The 23,562-nt window shown below is 42.1% G+C and overlaps 1 protein-coding gene across 1 annotated transcript in view; it reads right to left on the reverse strand.

Moving 5' to 3' along the window:
- The window catches only part of mcu (mitochondrial calcium uniporter), a 65,194-nt gene that overhangs the window by 35,940 nt on the left and 5,692 nt on the right, over nucleotides 1-23,562 (reverse strand). Inside the window, exon 2 of the mRNA XM_061746239.1 lies at nucleotides 2,289-2,399. Coding sequence (XP_061602223.1) covers nucleotides 2,289-2,399 — 111 coding nt within the window. The remainder of the gene's footprint in view (nucleotides 1-2,288; nucleotides 2,400-23,562) is intronic.

Raw genomic sequence — 23,562 nt, forward strand, 5'->3', positions numbered from 1 at the left:
TCCCTGCTGGGCCCCCCGGGCCTCCTGGGCCTCCTCCCTCCTCCACGTCACCTGAACAAACATCCTTCTCTGGAGGATACATGCAAGGAGCAGAGAAACCCAGGACTACTGACTGGCTCGCCATCAGACGTTGCTCCAGCACCGTGAGCGACGCCTTGAACTCATGGCAGATGCTCTCACTGTACAGAAGTGGGTGTAATTAATGTACCGCTATACATTTCCTCTGTTCTCGCTCACACACCTCCCACCACAGTCTCTCCTGCAGCACAACACACAAGCACGAGACGGCCTCTGCTCTTTTTTCACCCCGTCACCCCCGCCAAACCCACCCGGTGCAAATCCATGGTGGCATTCTCTATTTCATTTAGGCCGATGGCACATTAATACCCCCACACCAACGCAAACAGAGCACGCTGGACGTGCACAAACACCTCTCTGGTTCAAGCGGCGGGACAAACACACCAAAACAGAGGGGGGCTAAGATAATGTACTGCTCTGCACCGCGCAAGGATTGCAGGCACTCGGGGCATAAATATCCTGTTCTCATTATAACATTTTCATCCCGTCCAAGTTTGTTGGTAGGCCGAGTGCATTTCCAGGAGAGAAATATACACACTTAACCTTGAGCTGATCTTTTCAACATAATGCGTCTGCTTTATTGGATTCTGACTGGCCCCAACTCCCAGAATACTAAGTGCTAGGAGTTGTTGTCCAGGGAAGCCAAGAAGACGGAGACGCGACGAAGGACAAAGTGACATCGTCGAGAAGTCACACTGTTGGATCTTGTGACGGGTTTGTCGAGTTCCATCGGGAGGACGCGGATACAACGCCCGGTGCTGGGAACAGCGCGGGCGCTAATCCTCCAGTAATACCATGCACAGATAAATCAGAAGGTGCAAGAGCAAATGGAAATTCAAACGCCAGCATTTCCCTTTGAACTTCATCTGGTGATGAATGTCACTCGCCGTGTTCAAAAGGTTTCTGAACAGCGACTAAATGCACCAAAACCCCCAAAAAGTTTTAGGCAAAGTGGGTCAGATTTACACGGACTGCGGGTGGCGTCTCAGATTCTGCCGTGCAGAAATGAGACAGATGATGTCGGATTGCAACAGCAATGAGCTCCAACAGCAGATGGCAACCAGTCAAATATACAACTGGGGGAAGAAATCAATTTGGTTCGTATGCAATAACGGGGACGCATCCATTTCATCTGATAACAAATTTCAGCTCGAAAGCCCCACGAGAACCAGGCAGTTTAGAAAGTGTAATAAACAGCAAGTATATGATGATAAATTATGCGACTCTACTTTAGCTGTGCAGATGCAAAAGAAAGAAAGAAAGAAAGCAACTCTCTGCTGTGGAAATTGTTATGAGCAATGTAACGCTGAACCCATTCAGAGCAATTAAGTTTCCTTTTGAGGTGCAACACGGTGAAATGACATGATTAACGCTTCCAAATTTGCTTTCAACCCCAGGACAAATGTTACAGACATGCATCACTGTCCCGCGTTTCTAATCTGATTGCATGCTCGTCAGAGTATCAATGATTTGCAGAGTGTAATGGGACATGATTGGGAAACTGGCTTCATACGTGCACAAACAAACTGCAGCGTCAGGTCACGGAGTAGAGACCACAGTGGGAGGGTGGCGGGTTCTGCTTTGAACATTTTTCTATGCATTTGAATAGATCCTTTTCAGTATTATCTTTATCAAAAGGCTGCTGTCCAGCTGCCTCATCAACCATCAAAGCCTCTCCATAAACAGCTGCCATCGCTAATCACTGGTAGGCTGAAAATAAGTGATACCCCAGCTCATAACTGTCACCAACAGGGATGTTTTATGACATTTAGTCATTCATATCCACACAAAAGTACATCTAGATTGAGATACTTCTAAGATACATCCACACTGGGGATTTTCTTTCATTATTTAAGCATTTAAGTGACTGCATGGGAAAAATCTATACTCGGTACCTTCCTGAGACAGACAGGTTACAATGTACAGCCGTCACATTTCCATCCATAATGCAACGATCTAAATCTTGGTTTCATAATGGTACTACAATGTCCACAAATGCCTTAAACATGAGCAATAGTGGATGACGGGGTCAGGAAAGGCTGGTGGTCACTGATGCCACATTAATGAGCCAGACACACTCAGACACACCGATCTGACACAATATCAACGAAATATCGACTTACTGTTGACATCATTAAATGCCACAGAAATCAATAGCAAAGATGAGGAATGATGTGGTTTTATATGTTAAGGCATGCAGGAGAACTAACCTGTGGAGACAGGGCAGTGATAGGCTGGGTGAAGAGTGTGGAGTGGCCTGCTGACCGCAGGCCGTGTGCTCTCCTGACGGCCTGGCGGGCGAAAGGAGCGGGCAGTACTTCCTGAAAGATGCAAAAAAAACAAGCCTCATCATTAGTTCCTACAAAAGCAGACAATCTCTGCACAGACCCAAATCAGCAGTTCGCTCTCTATTTTGAGAATAAGCCCCATGTGCATCTACAAAGAGGCTCCAAACACTGACACATGAAAGTGATATCGCTTTTCATTTTCCTGTCACAGACCTCAGCTATTTCTTTTTTTGTGAGAAAAGGAAGCTGAATGTGCACAAGAGTAAAAGTATCACGTGCAGTTTACTTGCATCTGTTTTTGGAAAGTACATGAGATAGTCTCTGTCGCTGCAGGGGACACCTGGGGATGAAAGAGAGTAGGGCTGGGCGATATGGACCAAAAGTCATATCTCGATATTTTCTAGCTAAATGGCGATACTCGATGTATATCGATATTTTTTCTGTGCCATAATTGGGGTTTCCCCCAAAGCATTATAGCATAGCATCTCTGTTAGCTTCATTTTTTTCTGAGGCAAACCCTTAAAAAAACAGTCAGTTTTAATACAAAGCCTCGTGCCAAATGTCACACAGGTTCCTTTATTAACAGAGGTCTGCACAATATCAAAATGTATAAAACAAATGAAATAAAAATAAACTGCCTGCATATATAGAATAAAAATGCTTCTTGAATAAAATAAAACAAATATCCCTTTCCTGCATAACAATTAAATTAAAATACACTGTGCAATTAATACAATGTAGACAGTAGGGCTGGGCGATTTTGGACAGAAATAAAATCCCGATTTTTTTCTCTGAAAACCCGATTTTCGATTTTGATTTCGATTTTTTTGGTAAAACTACAAAAGACAATGGAATAAATTGTTTAAAATATTTTATTCTAAAGAAAAATACCAAACAAATTTCCCTATTGGGAATGAAGTGCAATTGAAAGATACTGTAAATCCTCCTTGAGTTTAGTAAAGTGATAACATTTACAATGTTCTTGACCAAACAAAGATGACTAGACGAGCTCTGTCTGTAATGCAGCCAGCTGCAAAAAAGGAAAATCGATTTTCCGATTTTCCTTTTTTAACATCGATTTTGATTAATAAATCCGATTTAGATTTAAAATCGATTAATCGCACAGCCCTAGTAGACAGTAACAGGCAGACTTTTCCACTGAGGTTGACAGTTGTGCAAGTAACAAAACATTTGTGCAAATCTCAAATAAAACATTCAAGTCAATTTGTCACAAAATAAGCTATATCCAAATAATAAAAAAACATTTTTTTAAATATATATATATATTTTTTTTTTTAATCGATATAAACAATATTGTCTCGTACGATATCGCGTTTGAAAATATATCGATAAATATTAAAATCTCGATATATCGCCCAGCCCTAAAAGAGAGGACCGGCCCTCACTACACTCCTCAGTTTGGGACAGATTCTCAGAAGGGATGGACATGTCTTGGAGGGTTCAGAGGATGATGGTCCATGTCTGTCCATGTCTGTCCTCACATAGATGAAATTATGAATGAGTGCGCATGTGGTCAAGTGTATGAGAATCATGACACAGAGACCAGAAAAACAAAAATACTTTCACCTTTAAAGTATTCACTCACATGCTTCCTGCCTCCCAGCGCAGAGGAAAGATTAGACAAAGTGCAATTTTAACCGCAGGAGCATCTCAACTGTGCCAACAACCAGCACACTTCATTTATTACTCATTTTATATCCATGTATGAGGATTCCTTTGGTCTTTGAGTGGATGTGATAGCATGCTATTTTATTTCCCAGGATGCTTAGTCTTTAAACACGCCGTCATTCCACACTGAGCAGAAATACGAAAAGGGCGAGATTACGTTTTGAGAATCTTCCACCATAATCTGTTTATTTGAGGAGCAAAGATGCTCAACATAAAACCAGACCTTATTTACTTTTATTACTCACACGTTTTCAAGTGATTTTACGAAGGACAATGAAAACAATATGATAAGCTGCTTTTCCAGATGTCTCAGTCGCTTTTTTAGGACATTTTTACATATAAAACCTAAATGTTTACTAAGTGGGTTTGAACTGTAATAGAAAAATAAGTATGCAAGTCATTTTTGAGTTTTAAACACTTTAGCTCATATAAATGAATTACTAAACAAAGACATCATTTTCTTTAAAGTTAATTTTCATTTTCAGGATATATTTTTTAATTGCAGAATCCATTTAATAAACACTAAACACAATTGTGTTTTTATTTTTTAATAGTAAAATCCCTGATAACCTCTCTACGAGCCTGCTCCATGAAACACCATGAGAAACCACAGACTGCAGATAAAAGACAGACAAACTGATGCCAAACTGCTTTTGATCTGCAATCCTTTAAATGGGCAACAGGGGTTGATTCCCTGACTGAAAAAAACAAATGTGGATTTGTTCCGTCCTTTCATGACCTTGTTCAGAGTAAAATAAACTTGGTCTGCAATGCAAAACCAGTTTCCCTGATGGTTTTATCTTTTGATCCAAATAATTTATCTGGTCCCTCTGGATTCAACTTTGGTTTATAGGGAGCATTTCCGAAGAACGCAGAAGAAACTGTTTCTGTATCCCAACGGGTGGGTCTTCACCCAATCAAAGCGTCTGATCACAGCAGAGCAGCCGTCGCACTGGTTGCCATCGACTGTGACATTTGAGATGCTACGCAGTGAAGTTGGTTTTGCATCAAAAACTTGATGATTCAAAGTGTCATTAGTTATTCTGCAGCCATCTTGGTTGTTCTGAATAGTGGTTCACTGCATAAAGGCCCGAGCCCCGTTGTGATTGGTTCGGTGCGGTTTGTACCGGAAGAAGCGGGTGTGAATGGGAGGGGTTTCAAAGTTTATTTAGACGGGACAACACTACATTAAGCAGTGTAAATACACCAGGTTTTTAGCAGAAATGCTAGTTTCCACCCGCAGTCCCCACAAACAACCAGACACACTCACACTCACACCTACGGGCAATTTAGAATGATCAATTAACCTAGCATGCATGTTTTTGGACTATGGGAGGAAACCGGAGTACCCAGAGGAAACCCACGCAAGCACGGGGAGAAACCTTCTTGCTGTGAGGCAACAGTGCTAACCACCAAGCCACCGTGCTGCCCATACCAGATCCAGCTCATGAGTTTCCTGAAGTGATTGAATATTGCATGTGTTCATGCAAAGGTGATTTCAAACTTATGACACACTATAAAACGGGCTGCGGTCTAGTTCCATGTCGGTGTATGGGACTGTAAAAAGATGGTATCATTTCAAACCACCGTCTCCTCCCACCTCCGGCTCAGGTCTGTTTTAAATGCATTTATGTGTTTATTGAACGGGGAATCACATTAAATCCGACGATGCAGCACCTTCCCGTGGGATCGTGTGAACTTGTGGGAAGGTATGGAAAAGTTCACTCTGTCAAAGAACAGCTGGGAAACATTTGCTAAATTATGTTTTATGTCTATCATTTGCTGTTTTGTTTCATAACGGGGGCTGGTCGCCCATCTGAAGGCTGCACTCACCTACGACGCAGTAAAACTGCTTACTGAACACGGAAACCTGCTGCTGCAAATTGTGCCGATGCAGGGCGCCAGTTGCCAAGTGACCAAAAAAAGATTTTCACAACGCGGATAGAAGATAATAACTAGTTTTTCCCAGCTGATGAGACACAAGCTGTCTTTTACCATCACAGAAAAAAAACAGAACAACTTAGTCCAGGAGCTGCAGCTGTTCACCGATGTTTTCAGGTGTACCTCAGGCCGAGTTGGGACGAGTTTGACGCCCTGATGGGAAGAGGAGGATCGATCCTCACAAACTGCACATCATTTGGAGCTGCAACAGCAACTTATCGTGTTAAAAGAGAGGCTTTTTACTGTGAAAGTAGAAATAAAATCGTGTTTCTATGGCTTTTTAATACACCAGCCACATAAAACGCATAAACATAGTCATATTCATAACCATGACCACTGTTGAGAGGTGTAACACTAACTCTAATGGCACCTCAACTATGCCCTTTCCGCCAGATTTCCCTTTTCTCTTTCATTACACACATAAAACTTTCCTTTATTTAAAGGCTTTCAGCCTTGTTGAATAACATTGTACAAGACAGTGCATGGATTATGCTCACGAGGTTCTGTAAAGGAGAAGAGCAATACAAAACACTAAAGAATAAAGCCTGTAGTTGATCTTCTGAATAATTTCCACAGACCTGCAGAGATCCACGACCAATCAGGCTCAGTGATTACCCTGGCGACATGCTCTGGCAACAAACACGCATCATGCTATTGTTTTGAAATAAAAAACTAGCAGAAGTCATTCTTGCAAAGAAGGAAGTTGAGGACAGCTTATGAAACACTCATTATTATTCAGAAATGCGTTCAACAGTCCTCTGAATACATCTGGAGAAGTCCATAAGGTCAGCGAGGGGGCCACTTCCAACACGAAACCACACTCGTGAAGCAATGAGCGGTGAAGCTTTAGCCGGGTGTAATAACACAGTAACACTTCCAGACGCAGCCGGGGTCTTTAACATTAAGATAGGCCATGAACCTTAGTGCTGAGATGGCATGTTGCAACAGGATTATTGACTCTTCTTATCTAGAACAGGCCAGGCATGCACCATCAACCTGTAGGAGGGGGTTTAGGTTGCTGGTGAATGTAACATTTTGGGTGAAGTGACAGTAATATCTTCTCAGCTACGTTACCACAGAGGGAAAAGAGCTTTGGTGGATTTTTCAAACCCATAAAGCGAGATATTTTTCTGAAACTTTGTCACACTTTTAATGTGACGGCAATCTTGCTGCATGAATACACTTTAAGAGTAATATGTCTCGTCAATAAGCTCAAACAGTGAGATATAAAGGCCTTCATAACTGTGATGGTTCTTTATAAACGCTGCAGCCAAATGCTCGGCCCAATCAACAGGAATCCTGCAGTGCGGGCCATTGTTTCAAACATCAGAGTCCATTCTCTTTGACCGCCAGAGCCAAACCCACGCTGGCCAATGCTGCTAATGTGATAAGTATAGATCACAATGCAAGCAGACTGAAACTAAAACAAAAAGGTTACAAATCCGACCGTAATGTAACACTGAAATCTGGAAGCTGAAAGGATATTTTGCAAGCGAGTCTGTGTTTCTGAGCGGTTTGTGCAGTTTAACATGTATTCCTCTGATACGACGTGCAGCAGTGTGCTTGAGGCGTGTCTGAGAGCGGTTGCTGTGACATCTCTGTGCCACCAGGCGCACAGCCCAGAGAGTACGCTGGGAGGTGGGGTCCATCTATTTCTGTAGATTAGATTTCCACAGACAACAGCTGCTGTCTCTAGATACTACCCGGCAAAGACAGTCAGATCCTACATAAGAACGTATACACACTCTACCAGATTGCTTTGTCTTCCTGGTACAAAAGGTCCCAACTGGTTAGGTCCCCTCTGACAACTTTTCTTGGGGATAAATTGCAAAAGCAACAAACAACGGAGAGGAAGTGCTTCTTCTCTGCTTGTGAAGCTGCAAGCTCGATGGAATATAGTTGGAGCTACTCCATCTTTTTTTCTTTTCTTTTTTTAAACCAGCACAAAATAACATCAGCAGGCATGCAGCACAGACATTTGTACTAAAACCTCAATACGAATCTAACAAAAACTGTTATAATAACTGGTTATATATTTAATTTCACTCCCAAATGATGCTAGTTTTGTTGATTTCTGAAAAATGGGGAGAAAGTTTTGTAACGTATGTTCCTTTTGCTTTCTAATAATGTATATTTAGAAAAATGTTAAAGTTTAAAAAATATAGAAAAAGAAAAAAAGTGATATTTCAAACATCAATAACAACGTTTTTTGTTTCTTCCTCCAGAGAATAGTTTTACAGTAACTCACAGCCTGGCAAAAGTATATAAATAAGTCACTATTTTTCCCCACTGATCTAAAATAAATAAATAAATGAATAACTAAATAAAAGCTGTGTCGCCGTTTTTCCATGCTGACATTCTCAGCCATATTACTGTGTGCTTCAGTAAAACTTAGCAAAATGTGCATTTAGTAACCCTCAAACACACACTCAGTGGGTTTATTAGATTTATATTACAATAATACAATATTTTATGTTGATATATACACTTTTATTATCTTAATAAATGTTATATAGCATATACAGTGTAAATGTGTCACAACATCATGGGACACCTTTGTGACCTAGACAGAACCAAACTTTACAACTATTTGTCTCGCTGAGAAATGAAGTGTCCGCTGGCTGCTCCGTATTGATCAGCTGATTGACTTATGGCCCCGTGTATTATGAGTTTTGTGCTGCTCAGGGACTCATCATTCAACCCCTGTCACACCTGTCAAACCTAAACTCTCCCCTGTGATCAGTTTCCAGCGTCTGCCCTCGCGGCACCTGCAACTACAGTTACCTCCGCCCCCGAGCTCGACACCTGAGCGCTACTTGATCCCCTGGAACTTACACGGGGGGGGTTAAATGCAGGGACCGGGGCCAGACCCCACTGTTCCCTCGCCTCGGTGCATTCCCAGTGATGTGTGACCGTCACCGGCTTCAATTACTGGAAACAGCTCATCAGCGATGTACAGATGACTCAGATGTCTGGCTAATGGTTAATCTTGGGTGTCACAGATGCTGCGTTACGTGGGCCTCCGTGTTGAGACTGCATGTGGGTGTCGTCAGCAGAGGCAGAGGCAGAGGCAGGGCGTGGGCGCTAGTCCATACACCAGGGGTATTCAACTAGATTCGGCCGGGGGCCACATCTGCAAAAGGACTGTATGGAGAGGGCCGCACAATTTGAAAATGTGGGGGTTTTCAAAATGTATTTTGCACTCAAAGACGATGACTTATGTATATACATTTGTATTATACATTTGAATATATCTAGTTTACATATGAATTATGTATTAATTGTCTCCAGATTTAGTAATTGTGAATGTTAAATATAATATTCAGATAAAGAAATATTATTTTGAATGCAAGTTCATTTTGAAACCATGCATTGTGCAAACTTAATGAAATTGATATTGACCTACTTTTAATAAAACACGCCATAATGACAAAGCACCACTTTCCACCAAGATTTCCTTATTTGAATATTATATTAAGAATTGAGCACAACCATTTTAGTCCATAGTAGCCAGTTATAAAATTATTAAAAAAAATAAAAATAAAAAAATATTTTTTTTCAAGAAACACCCCCTTTTTTGAAATATGACCGGGGGCCACATAAAAGCTCCTGGCGGGCCGCATGTGGCCCGCGGGCCGCCAATTGAATAGCCCTGCCATACACCATGGTTGCCGGTCCATCACCGGAGCACACAGAAAACAAATAAAACTACCAATCATGCTCACTGAGATGGGATTTCATTAAATCCTTCCCTCAGACTACCAATTCACCCGTTCCTCCGCTGCAACACAATCCCACAGAATGATGCGAGGTGAAAAGGTTTTCTTTCCATTAACTTCTACATCTCCTGAATATTGTTGTTTAAACGTTCTCTTTTAAATTCAACAGAAAGGGTTTCCGAAATGGAAATCTGGGTCAGAAATGTTTGGCAGTAAATTTGCAAGGTTCTGGCTCTAACGCAACAGTCCACCAGCGCTCCAGCGCCTGCTCCACTGATGCTGAATTATTCTAAACACTGTTTTATTGAGCGTTCACATTTTGCACCAGAAAGGCTAATTAAAGTCTGTGATTTTGCCCAAAGTGAAGAATTTAAAGCCTTAAATAGTGCTTTCTTTTTCCCTTTTTCTTCTGTCGCTGCATGTCATGTAAAGGCTTAATAATGTTACTGATCAAGTCTCCACAAGCACAAAGTCAAACAGTAGTCTTAATATGCCAGAAAGAGGAGGGAAGGCTCTTCATCGCGCCCCGGGAGGCTGTTAACAAGCAGGTCTGTTATGGTGATAACACAAACCAGGGCTCTGGCAGGTGTCAGACAGCAGATCCCATCTGCCCGGTGGGTTGAGAAGCCGCACGAGTAAATCAGCAAGTAAATTCGGGGGAAAGCTATTTGTTCCCCGTTAAGTGAGTTAACCTCAGCAGCAGATGGTAAATGGATGGCGACCTAAAGAAAAATTAGCTGCCATAAATGTGACAGCCATTTTTAAACCTGCCCTCGTGTGCCCACGCAGATAATGAATACTACATGTTGAAAAAGAGAGAGAGAGGTGTCGACCTATCCGTGCACTGTAAGTAAACTGGATGTGAACGTTTTCAACACCTCTGCACCAAAGTGCCCCACATCTATTGCAGAATAAAAGTGATTACACATTCTGATCCTCTTCCCGCTTTGTTCCCTCGCCCTCTCCGCTACCCCAGAGGGACGAAAAGGCGAAAAAGCCCCCGCGGAGGAGAGGCAAATCACTGGCCGCTGAAAGCAAAGACGAGGAGAGCCAGATAGAAAACGAGATGGGGGAGGAGTAAATGAAATTTCCAACACATTAAGCACACCGAGTGCCACCCGCCGCCTGCACGTGAGGATTGGTGAGCTGCTGAGCAAGCCGCCGGCCGCTGAAAGCATCTCACAGTTACAGAAAATTGATCAATTTACAGGGGTTCCCTGGAAGCTCCCTGACGACCGGGAGACTCAAGGACAGTCAGAAATCAACCTGTCCGGCCCGTCGGGGTGATGTGACAGACTCAAACTAACCACTCGGAAGATAATCCCACACGCAGTGAACCTGCCAGTCAGCCTCTCCCCTGAAGGAAGCGGAGCTACTGCTGACATGTGTGTTTGTGTGTTTGCACTGGGGTGGAGATGGACAGAGAAATCACCAGTCACCTGCAGGGTTCAAGCACAGACCAGTACACACACCAAACAGTGGTCCACACCGCTGTATATGTGCAATAAAAACAAGCCCTGAACTAGGGCTGGGCGATATGGACCAAAAGTCATATCTCGATATTTTCTAGCTAAAAGGCGATACTCGATATATATCTCGATATTTTTTCTGTGTCATAATTGGGGTTTCCCCCAAAGCATTATAGCATAGCATCTCTGTTAGCTTCATTTTTTTCTGAGGCAAACCCTTAAAAATACAATGTAGACAGTAACAGGCAGACTTTTCCACTGAGGTTGACAGTTGTGCAAATAACAAAACATTTGTGCAAATCTCAAATAAAACATTCAAGTCAATTTGTCACAAAATAAGCTATATCAAAATCATAAAAAAAAAATGTAAAAAAAAAAAAACATTTTTTTTTTTTTTTTCTAAATCGATATAAACAATATTGTCTCGTACCATATCGTGTTTGAAAATATATCGATATATATTAAAATCTCGATATATCGCCCAGCCCTACCCTGAACCGTGCTCTCGCGGTGGGATGCTGACAATACGGGCAGACGCAGCTCTAGCAGCTGGCTGAGCGGAGATATGGGTTGACAACTCAGCATCTCCCGCTGCAGCAAAGATGAATGGGTGGGATTAAAAACGCCTTCATTCATAATTGAATATGACAACAGCAGCTTCTCCCCTCTCCGTCTTGATGACTTGTTGAAAAGAGAAAAAAGGAGGGAAAAGAAACTGAGGGGAAGGCATTTCTACCCCAAGTTGCTGAACCCGGTATCAAGCGAATGAGGCTTAAAAGGGCAGGAGGAACAGTAATGTGTGGCTGAAAGGCCCAGAATGGCCTGAGAGTCACGCGTTAGACACGGCTGACGAGTTTTAAAGCCCAACCCGAGTGGCCTCCAATTACAGTCAACAATGTTTTGAGCTTGTAAATTAATGTTTGCGAAGCGTGTTGTAGTAAATCAGGCTTGGTCACCCTGTAAAATAAATACGCCTGAGGAATTCAGATTTATGCAAAACAAATAAAAATTATGCATGTGTAGAGGATCATTTGTTGGTGTATTTGTAACTAAAGTCAGATATTGTGAAAACAGTCCAGTTTGAGGTATAAAGACGCGGTCAAAATTCAGAGTCACGTTTTACAAACTTCCGTGTCCATATAACAAATGTTTACTTCTAATTAATCGGCATCTTGGTGTAAAAAACATTTGAAATCAAAATTTAGTGTATAACTGCAAGCCTGCAAACCTCATCTCATCGATTTCATGCCCATGAAACCATAACACCGATTCAAAAACTATTTAGAGGCATATGTAATGTTGGTTTGTTTATATTGTACAAAAGACACGCACAACATCCTCCGAGTCCTTCAGAAAAGCCGTGGAGAGTGAAAGCATGAGTGTGAGGGAGAAGTGGTGAGCGAGCGTCAGAGAGCAGAGGAGGGATCGTGTAGGAGAAAAAAGAAAAAAGTGTCTGAGTGCATTTCTCTTCGTTTGTGTACTGATTACAGCGCTCATTCTTAGCATCACTGAAATCCAGAAATAGCAGGAACCACCCACTGACTCGCTGCTACACGGGCACGTTTTCAAATTTCTGAAAGCAGCCATCAGCTTTCAGTGATTTAATGTCAAATAACATATATGTTTGGTCGTGTTAGTAATAACACGGGTTAAACCGGCCTAGCGTCTACACAACCAGTGGAAGCCGCTCTGTGGGTGTGCGTCTTTGTTACAGCGCTGCAGCTCTCACGAAAGGAAGTGCTTGGTTATGGAAGTTGTGACGCGAGAATGCAGCTGAAACGCCGGCTCTGCAGGCTGAAGCTCGCTCTCTCTAAAACAACCGTTCTCCTACGGTGCACCCGTCCGGACGCTGCCATCACAACACTGCAGCTCAGCTTTTACTACATTCTGAGCCGGCGCTGCAACTCTCCTCCGCCGCATCAATCTAGTTTTCATGGGTCTGTCATTGGGAGAAAACTGAGGCCGGGCAGGCATTTCCAAGTGGGATATATGCAAAGATGCAGAAAAATGCAGTGTTGGTCTGCGTCAAGCATCATTTTCTGCCTGATTCACACGTCTGGAATGGAGCAAAGAAATTACCATCTGTTAAATACAATATTTTGGGCCTAGCCCACGTTGATTTGCTATCGAAACTGTACAAATCCCTTCTCTGTTAACACCGACATGCCAACAGAGGACATAAAACTGCTTTCCCAATTTGACAGCCCATTTTAATCTGACTAATCTCAGACTCTGTGAATGATTTGCAGTTATAAAGATTTAACTTCACAGTTTTTGTGTATTAAAGCACCAATAGGACGGCCTTTCACCTCCACCTACGGCACTTGAATGAAGAGCTCATAGCGCATCCTTCATCTTATTATAGCAGATGTTAGCGGTGGTTTTATGAGGTCAGCTTGTATAATGTCTCCCCCGCGCATTTTCATCTCGCCAGCGTGCTGCAATACTGCACCCCGGCTTAACAGCCATAGTTAGGTGTCATCAACGCAAACTTAAACCAGCGTGCTGCTTTATTTTTATTATTATTGGGTTTTTTTTATTATTATTGTTTTTTTTTCCCTCTTTCCTTTCTGTGTAACTTGAAAAAGACAAAATAAAAAGTATATTAAAAAAAAAAAACAGCGTGCTGCTCCTTACGGCGGAGTATTAGGGCCAAACTAAGACAAAAAAAAAATTTGGAAATTACGAGAATAAAGTCATAATATAATGAGAATAAAGTCGTAAGATTACGAGAATAAAGTCGTAATAGAATAAAGTCGTAATATTACGATAATAAAGTCATAATATTACGAGAATAAAGTCGTAATATTACGAGAATAAAGTCGTAATATTACGAGAATAAAGTCGTAATATTACGAGAATAAAGTCATAATATTAACGAGAATAAAGTCGTAACATTACGAGAATAAAGTCGTAATATTACGAGAATAAAGTCATAATATTACGAGAATAAAGTCGTAATTATGAGAATAAAGTTGTAATATTACAAGAATAAAGTGGTAATTGAGAACTCTAACAGGAAGAGTGTGTTAAAATGTTGAATATTGAGCATCTTGTGAAGTTATATTTATATATTTATAATATATTTAATATTATGACTTTATTCTCGTAATATTACGACTTTATTCTCGTAATATTACGACTTTATTCTCGCAACATTATGACTTTATTCTCGTAATTTTACGACTTTATTCTCATATTATTATGACTTTATTTTCGTAATTTCCTTTTTTTTTCTTAGTTTGGCCCTAATACTCCTTCGTAGTTCTCCATCTGCAGACTTCTACAAAGCTTTTATTGTGGAGCGGGTCCTGCAAGTTCAGCCGCCACCCCCCCCAAAACTGGCATTTCGACAAACTGGTGTCAGTTTTCAACGTGGCGGGGGAGAAAAAGCAGCTGGGAGGTGCAGTCGGAGTCATCTGGCTGTGACAGACGTGAAGAGATGAAAGGATGCATGCAACAGGTGTTCCTTGTACTCAGGGTCACTCCGAACATAGAGCTAGGACACAATTCAAACCTCGCTGTTTGAATTGCGGCAGAAAATATGACTACTCCTTCCACAGAAGGTTTTAAATGAAAAATAAATTGCGTATATTTTAGATCAATTTAATCTGACTGAAATGAATCAGAGTTTTGCATTAGTCAGAGAAGCCAAGGCAATTTTAATACCGCCTTCATGTCTACAATGAGCAGCGTTGGGCAGTATCCATCTAGATGACATTAATGGAGAGGCAATCTTTCATAGGTAGAGACTCTGAAATGGATAACCTTCAGTCCTCTATCCTTTATGGTGCAAAGTGTTGCCCAGGCAACAGCAGCAACCTGGACGTTCGATTAGCTCTGGAGAGTTCTTCATCTCCTGTGCTTTATACGGCCCTTTTTAGTTCCAGTTCCTTCCTAAAAGAAGTTTTGTACAGGTCCCCAACACTAAATGCAAAATTGTATCGTGTATTGAAGAGACACTCCTAACCTCCCTTTCTCCTCCCTCCCTCCCTCCCTCCCTCCCTCCCTCCCTCCCTCCCTCCCTCCCCGGTTCACTCCCAGGCTGGGATCTCCCCAGGGTTCCCCGCAGGATCCTTGCAGCTGAAGGCTCTGACAGCATGGGTTAAAAGATCTACTAGAGGCGCATCACTAATCTGCTCTGATGCAAAACTCAGCTTTTCTTCCTCTCGTCTAAACTCTGGAGAGGAAAAAAAAAAGAAAAACAGCCAAGTTGCTACCCGCCATGTATCTGACTGAATGGGCAGCGGTTGATCTCCGTGCGGTGGCTTTGTGGAAGAGCACCCCTCCCTCGCTGGCATGCAGATAATTGTTTCTCTTTAGATTAGAGCTCTGTTACAGATGGGCTGTGCAGCAGGGAAAATGTTTCAGGAGGCAAACACTTAGCAGGACCAGAACGAAGTCAGTGAGCCACGTTTTTCCATAATCAGGTCAGTTTTTGGGTTTTTTTTGCTTACACGTTTTTTCTTTCTTTTCCATTTTGAATTCCAGTGTTGTGTTATCCGGAGGAACTCCCACCAACAATAACCCCAGCGAGCGCTGGAGACAACAGCAACACTGTTAGCCGTTACAGCTGAACAAGGAAACAGCTGAAGGAAATGCTTCAACCACTGTAATTTAATATGGAAGCACAAGCTGAACATGTGGCTACTAAATACCTTAAGAGCAACACAGAGACAGAAACACAGAGTCATCCATGTACCTTGGAAACGGTCTCAAATCACAAAAACAATCCAGTGCTGCTTCGGCTCTCAGATTCCGGTCTATGGAAATAAGATTTAAATCTGTGTGTGTATCCGTCTATACAAGACACATTAGCATGTGTGAGGGGAAGGAGCGCTGCCGTATTTGTTTTGCATACCATCTGTACATCCGTGTGTGAGTGTCTCTGCGTGTATGTGTGGTATGAAAATAGGAATGCTGATAGAAGTCTAATGAGCAGCTTTCTGCAGGAGCCCATCACATACTGTTGGCCAGGAGGAATGGGGACAGTTCAGCCGCCCTAACTGGAGCAGATTCACACCGTTTTTTTGAAATCAAGAAGAAACAAACTGGTTTTAGTTTGGCTGACTTTTTATCCGAGAATAGCATCATAGTAGCCGTTGAATCAACTGGAGTGGATGATGAATGATGTCTGGTTACATAGTTTGAATCCAAATAAGAAAGATATTCAGGATCCTTTAGAATAATTTCCCAAAACATATCCTTAAATAAGATGAAGGAAAAAAGGCCTGCAAAAATGAAATGTTTTGCCCATCCATCCATATCCAGGTTCAGCCAGGCCAAGCAGAGAGGACCAGAACTCCATCCCCCCGACGCCTCCTCTCGCTCTTCTGGAGAATATCAAAGCATTCCTGGACCGGCTGAAAAATATATCTCTCTGGCATTTTTTGGGCCCTCTCCTGATGGGACAGCCAGGAAAGCCCTCCGCTGGGATGGAACCAGGAGGCCTCCTAAGCAGATGCCCAAACCACCTCAACTGGCTCTTCGGTGCGGAGGAGAAGCTTTACTCCCAGTCTCTTCCACGTGACTGAACTTCGTACGCGTTTTCTAAAGGGGAGTGATGCCGTCCTGCAGAGAAAACCCTTTTTCTCCACTTGTATTCACCATTGTGTTCTTTCGGTCTCTACCCAGAGTTTGTGAGCATGGGTGAAGGTTGGAAGACCGAATGAGGAGTCAACTCTCTCTTCCCCCCAACAGACTGGTACAGAATCTGCACTAGGACTGGGCGATATGGACCAAAAGTCATATCTCGATATTTTCTAGCTAAATGGCGATACTCGATATATATCTCGATATTTTTTCTGTGACATAATTGGGGTTTCCCCCAAAGCATTATAGCATAGCATCTCTGTTAGCTTCTTTTTTTTTTCAGTTTCAGTTTTAATACAAAGCCTCGTGCCAAATGTCACACAGGTACCTTTATTAACAGAGGTCTGCAATGTCAAAATGTATAAAACAAATGAAATAAAAATAAACTGCCTGCATATATAGAATAAAAATGCTTCTTGAATAAAATAAAACAAATATCCCTTTCCTGCATAACAATCAAATTAAAATACACTGTGCAATTAATACAATGTAGACAGTAACAGGCAGACTTTTCCACTAAGGTTGCCAGTTGTGCAAATAAAACATTTGTTCAAATCTCAAGTAAAACATGTAAACAGATATTGCATCTCTTTGAGCAAATCTCAAATAACTACAACAAGCCAACTACTGTACATTTTACAGATTTTGTGCCAGGAAAACTAACCTGTCAACACTGTCAGGTTTCAACACACAAAGGTACTTTTTTGCCAGCGCGAGGGGTCAGCGTTGATGTACAGTCAATTTGTCACAAAATAAGCTATATCGATATAAACGATATCGCGTTTGAAAATATATGGATATATATTAAAATCTCGATATATCGCCCAGCCCTGATCTGCACTACTGCATCTAACCTGCAGCCAATGTCACATAAACCCACATGGACACTGAATTTCTAATGACTGAAGCTTGGACCACCGGGCATCACGCTTTGTACAACTGCCTGTCAGTTGAAGTGAACAAAGTAAAGCATCCATAAATGTAACGGAAACACCGAGTTTGGATCCTTACGTGATGTTTTTCCATCCCATGAATCCTTTTTCAAGCCTACCTCTGCTTCATCCGCTCAAGCTGAGCCGTCACAGGTCAGAATCCCGTCCTTCACTACGGCTCCTGTATCACAAAGCCCAAACCCAATGAAGACCGTCTCCATGGAAATGGATTTTTCCAACAAAGTCTCTTCTCTCCCATCTCCTGAAATCTATTTATAGTGTAGTGGAGCCATCGCTAGCTGGCACAGGCTGAGTTACTGTATGGTGAGAATGAAATGTCTGGTATTTCCACTTTACTGAGCTGCCTGTCTTGTCTTCACAGACTCCCTTCAAATCAAAGGCTTCACAAAAAAACAGCTGACTAACAATCCCCAGTCCCAGAATGCACACTGACTGAGGTTGTGAGAAGCTTGAGAGAGAGACAGGGGGTGATGCAAGGCCGGCGGAGTGTGCACAAATATGCAGACGGCGGGGTCATCACTGACCTTCCCTGACAGAAAGTCATGGGGACTCGCAGTCTGTTGCTTCTCCTGCTCTCTTGTGTGGAATACAGATGAGAAAAGCACAGATGTTTTCGAGGTTGGTTGCCTCTTAGATCTTCATCAAGAACAGACGTTAAAAAGGTACACAGCCTGATGTTCCCCCTTTCCCTCGAAGTAACAAAGAGTGGGCTGGCACCGCTGCAGCACACCTGCAGCACAGCCTAAACTCATTAACCGAGCAGCAGAGGGACCTCTACCTCCGGTCCTGCAAACACTGTCACAACTCCAGGGAAAGGTCCTCTCCACTTATGCTGATAGGCCCAATTAGCTTCAGGCTACACAAATGTCGTCCTTCTTAACACCAGAAACCACCTGCGCCGTAAACAAAAGCCACAGAACGGCAGTAACTCTGTGACCAAAAACAATTGAAGCTGTCGGGTTTCATTAATAAACACACCTACAAACAAAGACCACTAATAAGACGGCGAGACTGCCATTTTACTCAAATGACACCGTCTCCGTGGCGCTGCCTCTGTTGGGATTGATTATCTTCTTTGTTGGCTTTATACTGCCATGATTTATTGCTTAAGTGTTTTTTTTTGGACCCATTCATTTCATTCATTCAGATTAAACACATATTCAAAAGAGTTCATGTGTGTGAGGAGTATGCAAGATAAATCTACTCTTATCTAGCAATAAATGCAATGAGGAAGGGGTTTGTTTGCCAACTCTTCATATCTTAACTGAATGCTTGCCCCACAGCTGAGCTGCTCGGTATGCTGTCATCCCTTTAGCAGCGGAAATGAACCGAGGCGTCACTGCAGGTGACATTAACAGCTGCCGGGGAGTGAGAGCGCTGAATTTTGAGGTGGCCATTTGAGAGAACCAAAAAAATAAATAAAAGATAAGAATAACAAACATGTTCCGGAGTTGGAAGGTGGAGGAGATCTCTGGAGCAAGATCCGGTGATCTCAATGCGAAAGTGGCTCAAGACGGGAGTCTTTGGGGACACAGGTAGGAATGAGACAATTTCATAACGCAGGGTACGAGGTTGTGGAAAAGGTCAAGATGCACTGGACAATAACGTACAGCAAAATGGTAACCTACAAACATTTTCAATCAATCAATCAATCAATCAATCAATCATTTATTTTAACTCACAACCATGATCACATGGTATGGTATAGTATGGTTCCAAACTGAGCCTCATGTGTGACTGGTTTGATCCATTAATTTGAGCCTCACATATATACAGGACTGTCTCAGAAAATTAGAATATTGTGATAAAGTTCTTTATTTTCTGTAATGCAATTAAAAAAACAAAAATGTCATACATTCTGGATTCATTACAAATCAACTGAAATATTGCAAGCCTTTTCTTATTTTAATATTGCTGATTATGGCTTACAGTTTAAGATTCCCAGAATATTTAAATTTTTTGAGTTTTCTTAAGCTGTAAGCCATGATCAGCAATATTAAAATAATAAAAGGCTTGCAATATTTCAGTTGATTTGTAATGAATCCAGAATGTATGACATTTTTGCATTACAGAAAATAAAGTACTTTATCACAATATTCTAATTTTCTGAGAGTCCTGTAAGTAAACATGTGCACATGCTCAAATTGTGCAGTTATAAAGATGTAAAATGGCTGACAACAAAGCGTATTTGTCTTCACAATATATACAATAGTGAAAGAACCTTTTGATGGGATTTCCAGGTCAAAACTTCTCATTTACCTAGAAATATATGTTACCATTAAAAAAAACAACCGCTGGTTGATTTGCATCAGGCTTCAATGTGTTCAAAATGAAAAGATGCCACCCTCCCCAGCACTTCCCAACTCTTCCCACATTAACTCCGATGCGTCTCCAGTCATTGATGCATTTATGCTCATTGAGGAGTTAATTAAAAGAGACAAGGCTCAAAGCTCAGACTCCCGCTTTATTTGAAACTAGTAATTACGCAGTCCCATCAGACATCATTGCTTTCATGAAGACAACAGCTACAATTATTCTGGCAGAGGAGCAACGGAAACATGTGAATGGGTCCCGGTTACCCCACCAGGAAAGTGTGAGCCAAGATTACGGTCGAGGTTTTTGTGGCCTAGGCATATCTGGCTCGTCCCCTGGGTCCAGCTCATTATTACTAACAACACAAGGTGGCTGCAGGGCTGGCGGTCCACTGTTTGTTAGAGGTGTGCATATCTCCGGTAGTTTTCTCCACGCTGAATACGACTGTGTGTCGTTTGCATCTACCATGACACCGCGGCGGTCTGGGTAATTACGGTGCAAACAGACCAGACGCCCGGCCGGACACAGACTACCGCGTCCCGGGGATCATCGACTCGGTAGATGAGCTCCCAGTCTGATCAATCTCAGCTAAATCTCGCTTCTCGACTTCTGGTTGTGTAATGAGGCATTCATGAGCATCCCTCACAAAATACATACGGTTTATTTTCTGGCGGAGAGCAAGCGGACGTCATACAAGCAGCAAGGGATAAAGCAGACATAGCGAGGTGTTAAGAAGCAGCGTAATTGGCTTCAGAAGCTCCGAGACAGGAGACCTAACATAAACGAGGGCCTGTTTCCAAAACAAGAGAACATGTATGGAAAATACAGAGAAAGTCCAGGTTCAAGTGCAGTTCAGTAAACATCATTACAAGATCAAAAATGGAAATTGATTTTTCTTCTTTTTTGTAAAGGTCTTCTTGGTACAAAGTGTGTAAGTCCCGTTCTGACAGCCGGAGCTTACGCGCTGATTTCCCAGAGAACAAGAGCAGAGGATGCGATGCCGAACACAAATCAGCAGCCTGCCTTTGCTTCTTCAACACAATCTCACCCCACAGTGACCTCTGCAGAGACACCATGTTGCAGCTTCCCACGCGTCCCGTTTAACCACATCTGCCAGGACGTCCGCGAGTACGTGTCACCAGGCGGATCGCCTCAGCAATACATGCAGATTCTCCCACAGCAGGACCGCCTGCCCTGCCCTCCTCGCCCTCGTCGGGGGTCAACCGGCTTGATCGGAGGAGGTGGTGGCCCACGCGGCCTCGAGTCACCCCTTCAAAAAGGTGGCACGAAATTGAAAATGTCAAGGGCCGCTTCCATTAACCTGGAGAATCGATCCAACGGAAACAGAAGGACGACTTACGAGCTGTAAGTGTATCGTAACGCACGTGTCGGTGGGAGGTGCAGCCAAGCAATCAGAGCTGTTGTTTAAGTTCATAGATATTCCCCACGTTTAATGTAAAACATATGCCTGGTGATTTGTGCACTGAAATATGCATCATACTTTTGGTTTAACAACCTAACTTTGCAGAATTGATGACAAAGAAGAAGTATATTACCTATTCCTGAACATATAATTCATGAATAAACTGTTACAACCACTATAATACATGCCAGAGACAATTTAAAAGCAAGCGTCTACAGGCAGACATTTTCCAGGAGTTAAATCTTAACATTTCTGCTGATGCAGAATAACTATTTTGGACTGAGACTTCAGGTTTGAGGACTGCATTGTTAAAGCAATGATAAATTCATTTGTGCTGGCAGTAAGAGAAGCAGGCACTTTCTCCTGAATAAAAGAGGTGAACCTGAGGCCGAGGGAATCCTCGCAGGCCCCCCCCGTGCAATCGCCACCAAATTACTCACTTAGTAAAAATGGGCCTTATTCACGCATAATGCTCCCGATTCCAATTAAAGGCTACCTCGCTGTTGACAGCCGATCCAGCCCGGTTCCTCTCTGCAGCTGCCTGTCTCTCTGGAATGTGTTTGCTCTTGCTGCTCTGCACTGATATGACAGTTTTCTGTGTTTAACTGTCATTTCTGGATCTGCAGGAGTCAGAAACCCCCGCCGCCTGATATCAATAAAGCAGGAAAGAAATGTAGACAAGTAGGTGGGAAGAGCAGGCGCAGCACGTACAGAGATGGGAAATCTGTCACAGGGCCCATGTGAGAAACTGCACACGTAATATTGAACATCTATATCAAGTATGTATCAGCAACACTGGGATGTTTAAATTGCAGGGATACACGCACGTCATGGAGGGAAAGTTTTACATATTAAGAGCTGAGTAGGCAGCATGATGCGGATATTTGAACACATTTGTTGATAATAAATACAGTCATACAACGAAGCACAATAAATAACTATGAACTATTTTCCTTTCATCAAACTTCAATTCATGTATATGAGGCATTTTAGGACTTATACAACTCAAATGTGTGCTATTTAGGTTTAAAGGGAGGGAATTGTATATAGTAATGGAAAGATGACCATTTACACCTCTTTGTTTCCTTCAAATGAATGGAAAACACAATAATCAGGAAATGAGCAGATTTTTTTAGTAAGGGCTTCCTCCAACTACACTGCAAACACAAGTTGAAATGTGTAATTTTCTAAGCTTAACTGTCACGTTTCCATACTTTACCAACATTGATCACAGTCTGCTGCTTGTATGATTTCACATGAACCTGCATGAACAAGGGCAGAAAACGATCAATGCCTCCTGAGGGGGAGGTCAGTTGCACCTCGCTCTTTCTAATTAGATGCATACTCCAGAGTCTTCATATTTAGCAGGATAAAGTCTTATTGAACTCTGAGGGAAGCAGACTCAATCCTGTTGCATGACGTAAATGTACATGAGTCAAGTCGATACCACCCAGGCACACCTTGATCCGTTTCTGTGATGAGTTTTGTTTACGCTGCTCATTAGGATCCAAAGTTCCTGCAGAAATGTCACAATAATGAACCCAGCCTGGTGTCTGAGGGCGTGACAGGCCGGGCAGCTGATGACTAGGGGTGGGCAAAAATATCGATATGGCAATATATCGCGATACTTTTCCAGCCGATTCAATATCGATTTGAATGTCGATTTTTTTTTTTTTTAATTTTAATTTTTTTTTTTTTTTTTATATTTTTTATCCCCGATCTTTTTCCCATTATATCAACCAGTGCTCCTACCTAAGTGACAGTCCTGGGCATTGCCACTCTCTACCAACCCTGGGAGGGCCCTGCACTGACTGTTTTATTTCACGTTTTATTTCATTTTATAATTTATTTTTTATATAAACACAATTGCCTGTCCTTAAAAAATGAAAAATAATGGACAGAGGTTTATTTATTTATGGATTTATATCTATACTGACTGATCACTGTGCCTGTTCTTGGTTTTAGTACCCATCTTTCTTGTGTTTATTATCATTTGCCACATAATTAAAGCAACCTCATACTAAATTTAATGTTAATTTCATATGATGTAAATGAAAAACATATACAAATTTGTTGTAACTTTAGCTTATATAGTTA

This window comes from Cololabis saira, chromosome 17, assembly GCF_033807715.1.
Source record: "Cololabis saira isolate AMF1-May2022 chromosome 17, fColSai1.1, whole genome shotgun sequence".
NCBI classification, from domain to species: Eukaryota; Metazoa; Chordata; class Actinopteri; order Beloniformes; family Belonidae; genus Cololabis; species Cololabis saira.